This window comes from Diadema antillarum, unplaced genomic scaffold, assembly GCF_040938485.1.
Source record: "Diadema antillarum isolate AM-2024a unplaced genomic scaffold, OU_Dant_1.0 seq00000059_RagTag, whole genome shotgun sequence".
Taxonomy (NCBI): Eukaryota; Metazoa; Echinodermata; class Echinoidea; order Diadematoida; family Diadematidae; genus Diadema; species Diadema antillarum.
The window spans coordinates 2,346,951-2,361,678 of NW_027271164.1; the positions used below are offsets into that span (position 1 = coordinate 2,346,951).

A 14,728-nucleotide genomic window follows, 5' to 3' on the forward strand; every position below is an offset into this window, starting at 1 on the left:
TGGAAATGGGTTAGGATTCAGAGTTCAGACCACTATTACGGGCTTTTGGAAGAAAGATATCAAAATTCATCCGTCACAAATAAAAGTGTTGAGACGAGTATATCGAACATACATGTATCTAGTTTCTAAAACCTTCATCTTCAAATCTCTGTGACTGTGTTAAACAGCAATTCACAATATTTATCATGATTATAAACGTGTCAGTTTTTTGTTTGGTAATCCCACAAGGCACTGAATGCATGCCATCTTATTTTGTGCAATCTTGAAATGTTATTTCATTGTTTGATGTTTGATATTGCTGCTATGAATAAGAAACGTACGCACATACACAGACACAGTCAAACAAAAACACAAACAAACGCACAATTACACAACGTATATATATATATATGTATATATATATATAATATATATGATATATGCACACATACACACGCAACACATCTGTACAGACACATACTGATTGACAACTGCCTATCCTACGATGAAGTAAGAGTTTGATTTCATGCGTGCTATAAGCATCAACTCCTTTTCCTCAGGGTGTGGAAATTTGTCACAATTAAGCTGTGTATGCTATCGATCTTCTCAGAATTCCCTGTATACCTTGTCACTGCGATGATGATTTGTCGTTCGGGGGTTATGTCATGAATTCGAACAATTCTGTTCATAATTATACGTATCTTGCGACTATTCACGAGGATAATGAGGTATTCGCGTCCCACTGTTGTGCAGATGGCCTGGAAATGTATTTTCGTAAGAAAAACTGCACCTCATCAGTCATGCTCTTGCTTACTTTGTAACATTTTCCTTATCACTCTATGTTAATCAACTTGAATGTTTTCTCTTGTAGAAGCAATGGCAAAGGAGGGTCACTTTTGCTCAGTTTGGGGCTGTCTGTCCTGATGGTAATGATAATAACGTTAAGGGTTTTCTCCCCCAAACAGAAGGTCATACAACGAACCCATCCACGTGCACATGTCATCAGTCTGTTCACAACCAAGAAAACAAAATCAATTAATTGAGAGATGACAGTTGCAGGGAAGCAATGAACTTGTTTAATATATAATTCTCTCTTCATACATCAATTCATGAATCTACTTCAAAATAAACAAGACATATTCCATTGATGTTGTCAATATTTTTGTAGTATTGTTGGTCTACATCCACTATAAAATAACGAAGTTTTAATTAGATTTCTTTTTGACTTTATGGCTGACAGTATTATATACAATTCACTTGAAAACGCAATAAGACAGAAGAGGCACATACATTATTTGGTACTTGAAGCTGTAAAATCACATACTAAAGAAAACATGAAGGAAATTTCTAATAATCTCTTATGGAATGTAGTGTGAATTCTATCATCTAAGCTCTTAAAGTGACAAATGCAAAGGTCACAATTTTGATCCAGAATGTAACTGATGGAACTAGTTCTGCTGCAAAATTGGATGTAATTGCAATGTGTTATCGAAAACTTGACGTTCTGCTTCTACTCCTACACACATGATCTATGTATTCTCCAGTTGGTCTCTTTTACACTTTAATCATGGATTATACTTGAGGGATAATTAAAGCCCTAATCACACACATAAGCAGGCATATCATAACAGATGTGCCTAACGAGCATGGTATAATACCGTGCACATTAGATGCAATAACAATATTTGTATCAGCAGATCTTATTAACGTTAGGTAGTTGACTTAATCGCAACAGATTGCTTTGCTTATTTTGAAGTAGATGTAAACATGATAAAATTTCCATTCAACATTTACCTGGCCAGCCATAATTTTTTTCTTCAACAAGTTTTATTGCTCAATAGTACATTCATTTTCCTGGACGGCTTCCCTACAAATTTCATATTGCTCTCAAAAATATATAACGCCCTTTTTTATTTATGTCATGTCACAAGTTCTAGTCCTGAAATTGGCTGCCAGGTTGTTTCTTTGTAGAGTCGACATTATTTGGATTCCAGTCACGTTTGTTTTTCTTTGGAATGTAGTGTCCATTTGAGTGAATTGTGCAGGGTGTAATTATGAGAAGCACACGGGTCCGAGTGTGACTCCAAATTCTTGATCTGATCCGCCAATGTCTGAAGGAGCGATGTCTATAATTGGAAGTCGAGTGTTTCTCTTGGTTGAAAAGTTTATTACTGTCTGTCCCCATTCTCCTGTATGGTACTGTAAAGGAAACGAAACAAAAATGATGGTATAAATAAACCACAGTTTATCATTTGCACTCATAGAGTTAATACAATGCGCGTAACTATTACACGGCTAATGAAACGCGATGAATCTCTATTGTTGCAGACATCCTATTTATTATTAGTCTTTGATATCAGAACTTTATTCCTAAGATCATCTTATTGGAAAAAACAGTCACTCATATGATGAATCTAGATAATCACAAAAGCTTCCATTGGTCAAGGTAATTATTCTGCACTGTATTGCCTTCTTTTTCGATTATGACAAAGTCTTCATAATGTGGTATCTGTCTAGTAAAAATCTACTCTGACTTTGAAGACTCATGCTCCGGCTGATAACTTCAAAGAAGATTGCAACGATATATCAATGATATTGCAATGATATATCTATTTTTATTTCCTCATATTGTCACTGTACATATACTTTTCTATTAACAGGTAACATTTTCCGTACCCTATTGATAATAACTTTGAGGGGAATGCGTATCACATGCCTCGCTTTTTAGCTTCTCCTCCATTTTCAACATTTTATATTATCCATTTTTGCTTCACACCTCATTGTGTGATTACTACGTTTTGATGTAGTTGGAATATACACTATATTGCTTTTTAGCAAGTGTTTTGTATACTTGCCTTTTTTATTGAAAATGAAAATGAATGAAATTGAATTATATCAATGATAATCAATATAATGATGATAGTCATGATGATAGTCATGATGATAATGACAATTATATATTGACAAGAACCAAAATAATGATAAAGATAAGAGCAATCCAGTTGTAATGAAAATCGCTACAAATGCTTCGAGAAATACTGGAACATGGCTCAACTGAAATTAACATTAAAAAAAATAACGCTATGTGAAATTTGAACTAAACTTACTTGACATCCGTCTTCAATAATTTCGTATTGCTCGAGACTGAGTCCATCATATGAAAGTTCCACGTCTGATGTTGTCATGAGTTTAAGAGCCTGCTCTGTTGATCCACTCTCACCATTAGTCACGGCTACAGAGTTCTTACAGTGGTATGTGACGTTCTGGTGTGCCTTGTTGGACAGCAGACGCAGGAATGTCAGCTGAACTTCACTGGCCTCATAAGAGAACTGAAAAAAAAAAACAGGGACTTTGAATGTAATAAATAATTTCATAGTAAACACTAATCGTTGGCAAATATTATGAAAGAAAATTCTGGAAAAGAATCTGCAGAACTCTATAACTAGGTACCTGACCGGTTTAATGTTCTTGAGTGACCCCCTATGTATACTGTATATATGAAGTGGAACTTTGAAAACTAGATCGGTATGACGAAGCGGGGTTACACCTACTTATATATCACACTTATATGTCTTTCTAATTGAATTAACAGTTCAGACACAAAAAAGAATGAATCAATTTATCAAGGTGATTGTTATTTCTCAACGAAGAATTAACTGTAGGATAAAGATATAATGCTATACGTTTCTATGAAGACAGCAATGTCCCGTAAACAAGTAAAGACTCGATAAAATTTAGAGGATGGCAAACAAGGGGGCGCCATTCAGGTTACCTTTTCAAGACCCCTGATAGTGCTGAGGTATCTATGTCCTGACTCGCCAGCGTACCATGGAGCACGAGTGATCTGCATTGTGAAAGCAAAGAGAAAATTATTGTAGAAATCAATGAATATTGTCTACACTAAAAGTTTCTGCATGTAAACATGTATGCTGAATCGAGATAAGCAATTGCTATCATCAGAAAGTCTAACATACTTATATTAATATGCCAGTACCTTATCTCAAATATATCAGAAATGAAACACGCATACAGTTTCATACTAGTAATCCTCTCATCACGATTTAAAAGTGACCAAGGATCATTCATAACATCTAGACCTATTTTTCACTGTTGAATAAGGTATTACATTTACTGAATCCCCTTAATAAGGGGAATTTGCCCCAAACAGAAAATGTGAATTCATTGAATTAAGAATCTTATTGTACATACTTCAAAAAAAGTTTGAGGAAATTTGTATAAGCTGTTCAATTCATTTTTTTTTTTCAACTTCAGATAAATCCATGTTCAGTCATGATATAATGTGATGTCACGACAGGACAATGTTTTCAGTAGCTCTGGACTGAAACCACTCATTTATCCTTGACTGAAATGGAAATAAAATTCGCCAGGTTTGGCTCTCACCATAGCTGTTCTTGGGGTGATGCAGGTCTCTGGTGTGCCCTCCTCTCCTCTCTTCACACAGTGGGCTAAGAAGGCATCCTTAACTGAACCCTCGTTGGAATCGATCCAGTAATCACCTACAAAAAATGGACGTTTTTTATGCTGGTATTAGAATCTGAAAAACTCTGCAAGCAAATCCAATAGAGATGGGATATTGATTCTTGCGACGGTTAAATTATATCAAAGGTGTTTAGTAGCACAGCAATCCAGTCTCTGTTTCCTCCTGTGTTACTCTCCTCTTGAAGTCCTTCTTTTTGGCAGTTGCCTAGATATTCATCATCTGTTGTTGGTAACGGAAATGTCACATTTCATTTCTAATAGCGACTATTATGATAAACGCATGAAATACTTCAACATATATAGCACACTGTTTGTGACTCTAAAAATGTGCTATGGTAATTTTACTTGCATCGTTTCAGGTTTGTCCAAATCACACTGAACAAATTTACCCTATTCATGATTATATTAAATCAGGCGAAATCCCAGCGACATTTTGACATATCAAAAAGACACGAGAGATTCCTTTCTCTTCCGACGCAATGTCACATTAAAATTAGTACCTTCTTTTGCATGACTCCTTATGTTGCAAGATTTATATCGATAGCAGACAGTTAACATATCGGAACATGAAACACTGTCCGATCCTAACCAAATGCAGGGGCGGATCCAGCAATTCCGTAAAGAGGGGGGCGCGTTTACAAATTTTTTTCTTTTTATTTAGTTCGTTTCAACAAAAAATAAAGGCGCCGGTGGCGGTCCTCCCTGGATCCGCCACTGAAACGCCACAGAAAATTTGTAATAACTGCCACAATTGTCTTATGATTGAATGAATCTTCTTCAGACATGTCGGCAAGACAAGGTTATTGCTGTAGTACCACCAGCCTACTGGAAGTGGAACAGTGAGCATGCGAGACATCTAGATCTTTATGTCATACTATAGAATGATTGCTTGAAGCAACCGGAGAGCTGTCTCGGTCACTTACCATCGGGAGCATCTGGGAAACATTTGAAGAGGTCTTTGCAGCTTCGCACCGGCTGTTCCCTGCTGCCAATGGGGGCATACATACTCTGGATTTGGAACTCGAATTTCTGCAAATACATCTCGAACTTGGTACGGTCCAGGTCTTCGACACGGACTGGGATCTCATCACGGTACTAGGATAGAGTTCAAACAAGGATGTATCCACAAGATTAGAATCGGTGAGGGTAATATGGAAACAAAAGAATCCTTTTAATTTCACTCGTTCTCATGCCTCGGTGAACTCATGCAAAGTGCCAGTATCAATGTCATACCAATACGCGGTCTATTGATTATTTACAGTCACAATTATCATGACGCTGAAACATGTTTTGATTCGACAATTGCAGCAAATACTATTTTAGCAGCTTACACGGAATATTTGCCGAACAGGAAATACGTCACCTTAACAAACAAATAACCTTTTTACTTCGTGTATCTTTTTGTCACTATCATTATAATTTCTTCGATAAAGCTATGATCAATCAACTGAGTTTGTAAACTGCGAGAAGCGGTTATCAAGTAAGGCTACCTGACGTATTATACTTGATTAGTTTCATTGTTTTCACTCTCTCATTTTTAGCTGAGTACAGATAAAATCAGAGTGGAAAATCATTGCCGACATTGGTCCCTCCCCCCCCCCATTGTTTTTGAAACACATTTGAATGTTACAAATTTATAAAAGTTATCAGACAAAAATAAGTTTCATGCAAACTTTCGAGCGCGTCACTGCCGAAGTTGAATACTCACGTAGTGTGAGTATTGATCTGGACCCTTTGACTGTTGTGCTGGTGGAGCGAAGGCGTAGCCCTGTTGAGGGAAAAATAACAAATCATTATGAGATTACTGAATTTGATAATATTATCAACAGGTCATACAGAGTGCTTCGCAAGAATGCCTTTTGGCATCTGAATAATATGATTAAAACGTCTTTTCAATCTATTTATTGGCACCGAACAATCAAAGAAATACCTCGACCAGAACTCACCTTGTGCGAGAAGTTACTCCTTCAAACTAACATAAGACTGAACATGGGAAGACATTAATGCTAAATAGCACACCATTCATTAGAATGAAAAAAATCAAGGTAATGCCTTGTTCAAAATTAATCTTACGTTCTAGTAACTTACCATCTGCACGGCTTCTCCCTGCCAAGAGAAAGAAAGGAATCAAGGTTTATAAGGAGTTCGGAGGAACAGTGATTGAAACATGATGGTAATTTTCATTTTAAATTAAAGTTCAATTAAGATATATATGAATCGAGAATAAAGAAGTGGTTATGGTTCGATTCCATGTAGTTCCATGACCATATGGTCACTTCATTCGTCTCGCATACAGCTTTCGTTCACCAGTACTGAATGTCGGATCTAATTCTTTTACGTTTCATATTCTACATTTTTAAAGAGATGATATATCATGCGGTTATAGAGATATTATCAAAGTAATGGAATGCAGCTTTATCATGTATGGAATGTCCCTTGTATGTAAAGAAATACGAGGCTTTGCGACAGCATGTAAAATAGAAATGGAAATTTGGTTTGAAATCAACGGGAACACTTTGCATAGCCTTGTCTAGTTTATACTCGTCAAGGCTTTATCATTGCCCGACTTCACTTTATTATAAAACGATGGGTCTCAAACTCCCTAAAGAGCCTTGAACATGAACGCTACATGATTCAGTTTGATGGTAAACTGTGGTATAAAATGAGGTCGACTTGGCACGGATTCCGTGCTTACATCGAACAGAACACTATGAAGTGTTGTTAAGAGGTACTGTATAAAGCCATGATATTGATAATGACGTGGTGCATTCTTACGGGAGGTCCGGGAGGTCCGGGTGGACCAGCTGGGCCGGCTGGACCAAGGGTTCCTCTCTCTCCTCGCTGACCCTGTGATAGGAAAATCCCAAAGAGAGGACGGGTTACAGACCTGCACAGTTAGATTGGGGCACTCTGACAATCACATAACACAGTTTAAAAAGATCCGGCTAGACAGACTATACATTCAACACATCATGATGCCCACAAGATAGTGTGACATAATCGGAATAAAAATCTCAGATATAAGGGTTTATTGTCGTAATGGTAAAAAAAAGACATGGGGTGATACTCATTACGTTCGCCATCAGTGTGATATTCAAAACAAACCAGTTGTTGTAAAAATATGCTCTACACTACAATGTGTGACTGAAACACCTGCTGGTTGTTCTTAGTTACATACTTCCGTTAAACGAGGAGACACACCAGCGTTGCTCTACTTACGTAAACACCGCGCAGACCTGGAGGGCCACGGGGTCCGTCCTTTCCAGATTTACCCTTGGTTCCAGGGGTACCCTGTTTAAATGAACATTTTGTTAGAATAAGATGTATCAGACAGATACTAAGTACATGGAATAGGGTAAAGGTCCATTCAGTACATGCAGTGGTCAAGGGATTTTACATACACAAACTCATGGAATCACATCAAACGCATTGATGTTACTGCTAAAGAGTGCTTGTTATATGTTAGATTTATATTAGCCATTTTCCGACATTATTTCCTTGTTTCAAGGACGGGATTCAAGAAATCTTATTCAACATCACGATCCGTAAGACCTGATTGCAAACATCATCAGTGTCTGATTTCTTCTCTATAGAAGAATGGAAGAAAGTTTACGAATCCGCACATTCTCCGTCATCCAGATTTTACTAGAAAAATAGTTTGGTAGCAAAACACGCACATTAACATTGCTTATGACAGATATTCTCAAATCACAAAGAATACTTACAGGCAGACCGCGGGATCCTTCTCCTCCAGTGTCACCACGTCGGCCATTTTCGCCCTGCATTGGTGAGAGGACTTGTGGTGAACATTTCAAGTTTCCCAAAACTAACAACTTGAATTTCATCCGACTTAAAGGACTAGAGGGTTGTCTCCCACATCCATAGAAGACATAATGAAAACTGTGTCAGTGAGAAAGGTAATTTCTCTCATAGAACAGGTATCAAGATAATCATTGTCATGTTATAACATCAAACACTTGATAATTTTTTTTTCAAACACAATATAGACTATGTCAGTGTCTAAAATATCATGTTTAAACTATGCGAAAAAAAAGGAACGAATAGGGCAATGCAAAGTCAGTTGGACATTTTGTGTTGCTCTAGAATAAAAAGTCGACATGCATCAACATGGAAGGGCTTCAGCGAAACCAGGGTCAGACATTGCGCACCATCTAGAATGGAGAAGGGGGCGTTATAAGCATATTATATTACTGCTCAATCAGAAGGGGAACACTAATAATGGGTCAACAAACTTACAGGCTTTCCAGCAAGACCAGGGGCTCCAGGACGTCCGGACATTCCTTTGTGTCCCTGAAATATACCAGAAAAGTTCGCGTTAATAATGTATTTCAGAGTCTTTAGTCAATTGGACTGTTCGCTAATAACGCTGTGTGATTAAAGTTAAGAGAAATAAAATGTATTGACTTTTCATCTAAACGTAATCCTCTTAACGGCAACGTTCAGCTGTTAACAAAGGGACATTAATATGTTCCCAAATATTGTTGGATATAATTATGATTTGATTCTTACAGATTAGAGGGCGGAATGACACCAGTGTGAAAATCTTTCTCGTACAGCTGTCATGTATTACTTACTGGAACTCCTTGCGAGCCGCCTTCTCCCCTTGGTCCGGCGGGTCCAACAGGTCCCTAAAACACAAACAAATACTGGTACGTTACAACAGCACAGTCATAATCAGGTGTGTGTCTTTTCACAATATCAACCTGTTTCTGCAGTCGCACAATACCTAAACGAGTATGTATTTCTACTACAGTATATGAATCAAGTAGCGACACATTCATTATAGATACAGATATTTCCTTCGCAAAACTATACGTATTAGTCATAATATGTAAAGTACATAAAACATATAGATATAATCTGTGAAAGTAGATTACTGTCTATGGCGATACGAGTTTGAACTACAACAATGTGATGGCAGAGATGTCGCAAAAGGTATAGATGGTTACGTCCTTGTGCAGCAATATTTGGCGATTTTCCCTTAAAAAATACTGTGTTTGTGTGTTTCGTCGAGGTATCCTACAGAAAGTTCCATCCTTTATACAATAGTGAAAAAGCCTCCATGTACATCAATGAATGGAGCATTACAGTATACCTATTTCCAATGAATATGGGAATACTCTTATGCCAACGTCAAGCTACATGTAACATGAAGGAAACTAAGGGAGTAAGCAACATTTTAAACGAATAACTATACTTCCATGTTTGCAATAAAGTGATCCGGATACGATGGCTGCTGGGACGTACGTCCCAGGTGCCTAACAAACTCCTACAGACAGTGAAATGCTACGTTCCGCTCTAGAATCACGATACTGAAAACGTCTTTGATAGATAGTTGTGTAGAGACTCCTGTTTGCTAGTCAAGAAACTATAAGGACTTCAGATTCACGTCTCACCAAAGGACCAGTGGCTCCCTCGTCTCCAGCGATTCCAACCGCTCCTTGTGCTCCTTGCTTTCCGCGTTGGCCTCGTTCTCCCTGGGCTCCTACAGGCCCAAGTGGTCCCTGTCGGTGTGATGGAGAACATATCAGAATTAATTGATGTTAAACCAACAAATGTAGACATAATCACCTGCAAGCGGTGTTTGTGAAATGATTGGTAACATTAACTATAGATGAAGTACGTTTAGGCATTCTATCATGATATCTGTAAACTGGATAGATCTCAGAGTACAATAAGAACTTGATGCCAATCTAATGCCAACAAAAATAATGACCTCTACTCCTCTACTTATCCGGATTATTTTGTGTAACTGTTTCCTGTAAAGTGCACAAAGTAGACAAATTGCAAAAAGCCCACAATGAAGAACTTACCCTCGGTCCCATCAGTCCATTGGTGCCGTCACTTCCCCGAGCACCAGAGTCTCCTCGAGATCCCTTAGCACCGGCTGGTCCCCGCGCACCGTCTTTACCGTCACGACCCTGTGAGGTGAAGGGACGATAAATCCACAATTTAATCCTAAACTGTCAACCTCACTCGAAAAAGGATATACTCCTCTTAAATTATCATTTCATTTGTTTATTTATCTATCTATCCAGTCTTATTCAAAAACAGGGTACTCTTTTCAGAGCCAAAAGGCCTGCTTTAAAAAAGAGCCCTGTTAACATAGATATACAACACAGACTGGAACTTATTATTTTTGAGCCCGATCATTTTGAGCCCGATGAAAACAAGTAACACAAAGAATATAAGATATTGGTGCGAGAAAGATGTAAATTATTGTTTATTCCGTTTCGTATGTGAATATACATATACAAGTGTCCTTGATTTTGTTTTAACTATCATCATCCATAAGGATAAAAACAGAGAAATGAAAAACACAGAACTACGGGATTTTCTTTTCAATCTTGGGTGATAATGAATGAGATGTGTATGTAGAACAAAAGATGATAAGTTGGACTTACGTCACTTCCACGGAGACCTGCTGCTCCAGGGGCTCCAACAGGTCCCCTTGGCCCGTCATCTCCTTGTGTTCCCGAGGGTCCATCTGGACCAGGAGCCCCGTCACTTCCCTTTAATTGATATCAAGCAACAAGTGCACATTTGTCACCAGATTATCTACTCGACAAACACCATTCTCATTTATTCATGAGAAATTGAATTGGTAGAATAATGAGATACGGACTGTGTGTTTGAGATTATTGAGTATACTTGTTTAACATCCGTCTCATAATCTATCCATTTAGCGCTTACATTAGCAGTGGGACTAACCACTGGAAGTACACTAAAAAAAGCCTGTTGCAAAGTTGTTTGTTTGGGGTTTTTTTCAGAATGCTTTGATACTCAACATCACAATCACATGCCTAACGCTTTGGGTTTCCTGTTGTGAGAATGTGTCAAGGGAATGTAATAATCGATAGTGGAACGATGAATCTTATGCATTCTATTCACTAAATGTTGTTGTAAACTGGCTGATGAAAATGTAACATGATTGGTTCCCTGGGCCTGTGAAGACTGGGAAGGCAGACTTACCGGTCGTCCAAATGCGCCGGCCGCTCCTGCAGCTCCCGTCAAGCCAGCAATACCCTGACAGATCAACACATCATGAGATATTAGTAACAGGTCTCCATGTCATCAGTGTCTTTGTATTTTCTTTATCATCTAATAGATAACAATCATTTTTACGAGTTTGTCTATGTGCAATGAATTTGTTACTTCAATTCAAGACAGTACTTGATTCTACTAGGTTTTTTGCAGCGATATCCGCGGCTGAATAGTCATTTACACTGGCTATGGTTATTTTTCCATAAATCTTGTTTTCTGTGGGTTTTTTTATTGTTGTTTAATGAATACAAAAAGAAAACTCACGAAACACCTTGAAGTAAACATTTTCATAGAAAATAAAGTAAAATGATGTTATAACATTTCTTAAGTCTATCATGTAATTACTCAAATTTTAACTTATTTTACTTTGAATACTTTAGTTACTTACTGATTGTCTTCTTCTGACCTCATTTAGATATAACGAATGTCACAAAAAAAAAAAGAGACGACAAAATTTGTCAAAATTAAAACGATGTCATTCAGAGAGCGTTGGGTGACTCATCAGATCGCGACTGGAGACAAACTATAATCACTATGAAAAATCATTTATTCATTTATCTATTTATGTGTTATTCATTTATTCATTCATTTATCCATCTATCTATCTATTTATTCATTTATTTATTTGTGGTGGAGTATAGGAAGACAACATTACGTAAAAGGCATTGAAGAGTATACTGTCAATGAAACCGCGCTAACTTACACCAGGTCCAAGTATTCCAGCCTGACCGCGGGGTCCAGCTCCGCCACGAGGTCCCTACATGGTAGAACATGATATTATGTGGACTGAATTATAGCGAATGAGTTTATGCCAGAAATGCAAAAACGCAGACATTATACATGTATACGCAACGATGACAAGGCAGCTGACACGAAATGCATTATTTTAGAGGGATGACTGTATAACATAATCATAGAAGCTCTACCACCTATCTATTCCCTGAGTACAAGAGATTCAACAGCTGCTTCTCACGAAAAAAAAAATAAGTAAATTAAAAAAAAAACTGACCACTTCCCTCGAACTTGATGCAAGATGAAGAAGTTTTTGTGGTCTCTCACAACTACTCTCACTTACACGGTTCCTTTACAAGTGAAAAAATGTGACTTTCATGTCAAACGAGTCATATCGAAATAGACCTTAAAATCTTCTTAGTTTTGGTCTATTTTTCACATCCTCTCATTCTGAGAACACAAGTGATGATGATGATGATGATGAAACAGCATTTATATAGCGCCATTTATCTGTAGAAACATTCAAATGCGTCCGGCTCCCACAATGTGTCACACATCATTCACAAAGTGTCCCTTTATATGCTGCTGATTTGGCGCCCACATTACTATCAGTTGATATCGATACATTATACTCACCATGTTACCAACGCGACCTTCTTCTCCACTTATTCCAGGTGGTCCTTGAAGCCCAATGATGCCTGGAGGTCCGCGAAGACCAGGGTTACCAGTTGGTCCTTTCAGACCCTGTCAGCAACAATGAAAGCAGCGCAATAATAAGCATAAAGTCAATGAAAATAAGCCAGTTCGGAGCTAATTCATGCGCACGTGGGTACATTTAATGACCTTTCTTCTTGCTCGGTTGGTTATTCATAGGCACATCACTCGTTTACAAAGCAGTATAATGCATAGGCTTGCCAATCATGTTAATACAAAGGATGAATTAACTTGCGTAGACCAAGTGACCGGACTATCACTTGGAAAACTTGGGAAAGCATCCATTTCATTAGTTTGCAGTGGATTTATATATCAACAATCTTCTTTTTTTATTTGTATTGCCAAATACCATTTTCAATGTCAGGTGGATGTACTTTATGACTTATGGACGGGACAAATGTTTCCTGTTGATTTTCCCTCCTATCACAATGGAGCTCATATCATGACAGCACACGACACCACACACTAGCCGTGATCACTCGATCGCCTCTTGACTGTCAGGCAAATACGATTTACTGGCGCCATCCCGCCACGCTGGTACACAGGATACAGATCTTAATCTGCAGTGACTTACTTATACTACTCTATGACTAATAATGCATTTTCCTTCTAAAATGTGCCACATCAGATCTTTCCCAGTAATGGTCTTAGTCACACACAAGAACAACAATAAGAAGAGAGAAGTTACAGGTGTGATTACTGAAGTCAAAATGAAACCCTAAAGTCTGATATCATTCACAGTGATCAAAGCGCTTACCTGTACTCCAGGATCTCCGTTAGCTCCGTTGTTTCCGCTTGATCCCACAGGGCCCTACGAGGGAGATAATCAATCCATAGTTCCCTATATAAACATTATCACCTGGATGTCTTGTGTGAATTACCTTCTAATCATTACGTTTTGGAACATCATTTACAGCATGACTTGTCCTTAAGCATGATGAACACTAATATACAAAAACACCCTAGAGTCTTATTTCTCTCGTAAATATAACGTCATGCCAGAGTACAGGATGATATCCTACTTGTAGAGTGGTGATAAATGACATAAAGTCGTCCGGTTTTGTGTTTGTTTCGGGTTGTTTTTTTTTTTTTTTGGGGGGGGGTAGAAAATAGGTGGCGATAATTGCTGCACTGTATATAATAATCATGCAATTTAGTATTTGGTAAAAGAAAATATTCAGCATCTTCAGAAAAAGATCCTTTCCATTGTATGTATCATGTTCTTGTAAAAGCTTTAAATATCATCTATCGTACCTCTGTTAGTGTCATGTACTGAGGAATAAACCAATAAAGAAAACTGCAGCTAGCATTGATGGCAATGGAAATACGTTTAGATCTTTTTCCCTTATTCCTTCCCAAACTGAAGAAGGAAATAAAAATAAAATAAATTTTGTGGTTGTGAAAATGTCGTTATTGTCTCACCGGCTCTCCGCGTGGTCCAGGGGGTCCGTTCATTCCAGTCGATCCAGCGGGTCCCTGTAGTAAGTTTCAAGAAATTACGAAGGATCGGTAAAACATACATGTTAGCAAACGTACATTGGTAAAAGAGGGGCATCGCCTCTCAGCGAGTACTTTTCAGTTCTATTTACTGATCAGTATATTTTCCTATGACAAATACGTAAGAACAATATGTTTCATACTTTTTCTTTCATTCAAAGGGTATGTATACACAGTGTGTGTGATGGGTTGTCCAGCCCTATTCTTGGCGTTTTGACTGCTGTGGTCAAGAGTTTGAAGG

General features: G+C 37.9%; 1 protein-coding gene across 1 annotated transcript in view; it reads right to left on the bottom strand.

Moving 5' to 3' along the window:
- Nucleotides 1-1,687: 1,687 nt before the first annotated feature.
- The window catches only part of LOC139725821 (uncharacterized), a 65,271-nt gene continuing 52,230 nt past the window's right edge, over nt 1,688-14,728 (bottom strand). The window contains exons 53-72 of the mRNA XM_071636902.1: nt 14,413-14,466; nt 13,748-13,801; nt 12,913-13,020; nt 12,248-12,301; nt 11,473-11,526; nt 10,905-11,012; nt 10,314-10,421; nt 9,897-10,004; nt 9,075-9,128; nt 8,737-8,790; nt 8,205-8,258; nt 7,699-7,770; nt 7,255-7,326; nt 6,568-6,585; nt 6,188-6,247; nt 5,403-5,574; nt 4,381-4,496; nt 3,752-3,823; nt 3,087-3,308; nt 1,688-2,178 (exon numbers count right to left, since the gene is read on the bottom strand). Of these exons, the coding sequence (XP_071493003.1) occupies nt 2,032-2,178; nt 3,087-3,308; nt 3,752-3,823; nt 4,381-4,496; nt 5,403-5,574; nt 6,188-6,247; nt 6,568-6,585; nt 7,255-7,326; nt 7,699-7,770; nt 8,205-8,258; nt 8,737-8,790; nt 9,075-9,128; nt 9,897-10,004; nt 10,314-10,421; nt 10,905-11,012; nt 11,473-11,526; nt 12,248-12,301; nt 12,913-13,020; nt 13,748-13,801; nt 14,413-14,466 (1,761 nt within the window). The 3' untranslated portion in view covers nt 1,688-2,031. The remainder of the gene's footprint in view (nt 2,179-3,086; nt 3,309-3,751; nt 3,824-4,380; nt 4,497-5,402; nt 5,575-6,187; nt 6,248-6,567; nt 6,586-7,254; nt 7,327-7,698; nt 7,771-8,204; nt 8,259-8,736; nt 8,791-9,074; nt 9,129-9,896; nt 10,005-10,313; nt 10,422-10,904; nt 11,013-11,472; nt 11,527-12,247; nt 12,302-12,912; nt 13,021-13,747; nt 13,802-14,412; nt 14,467-14,728) is intronic.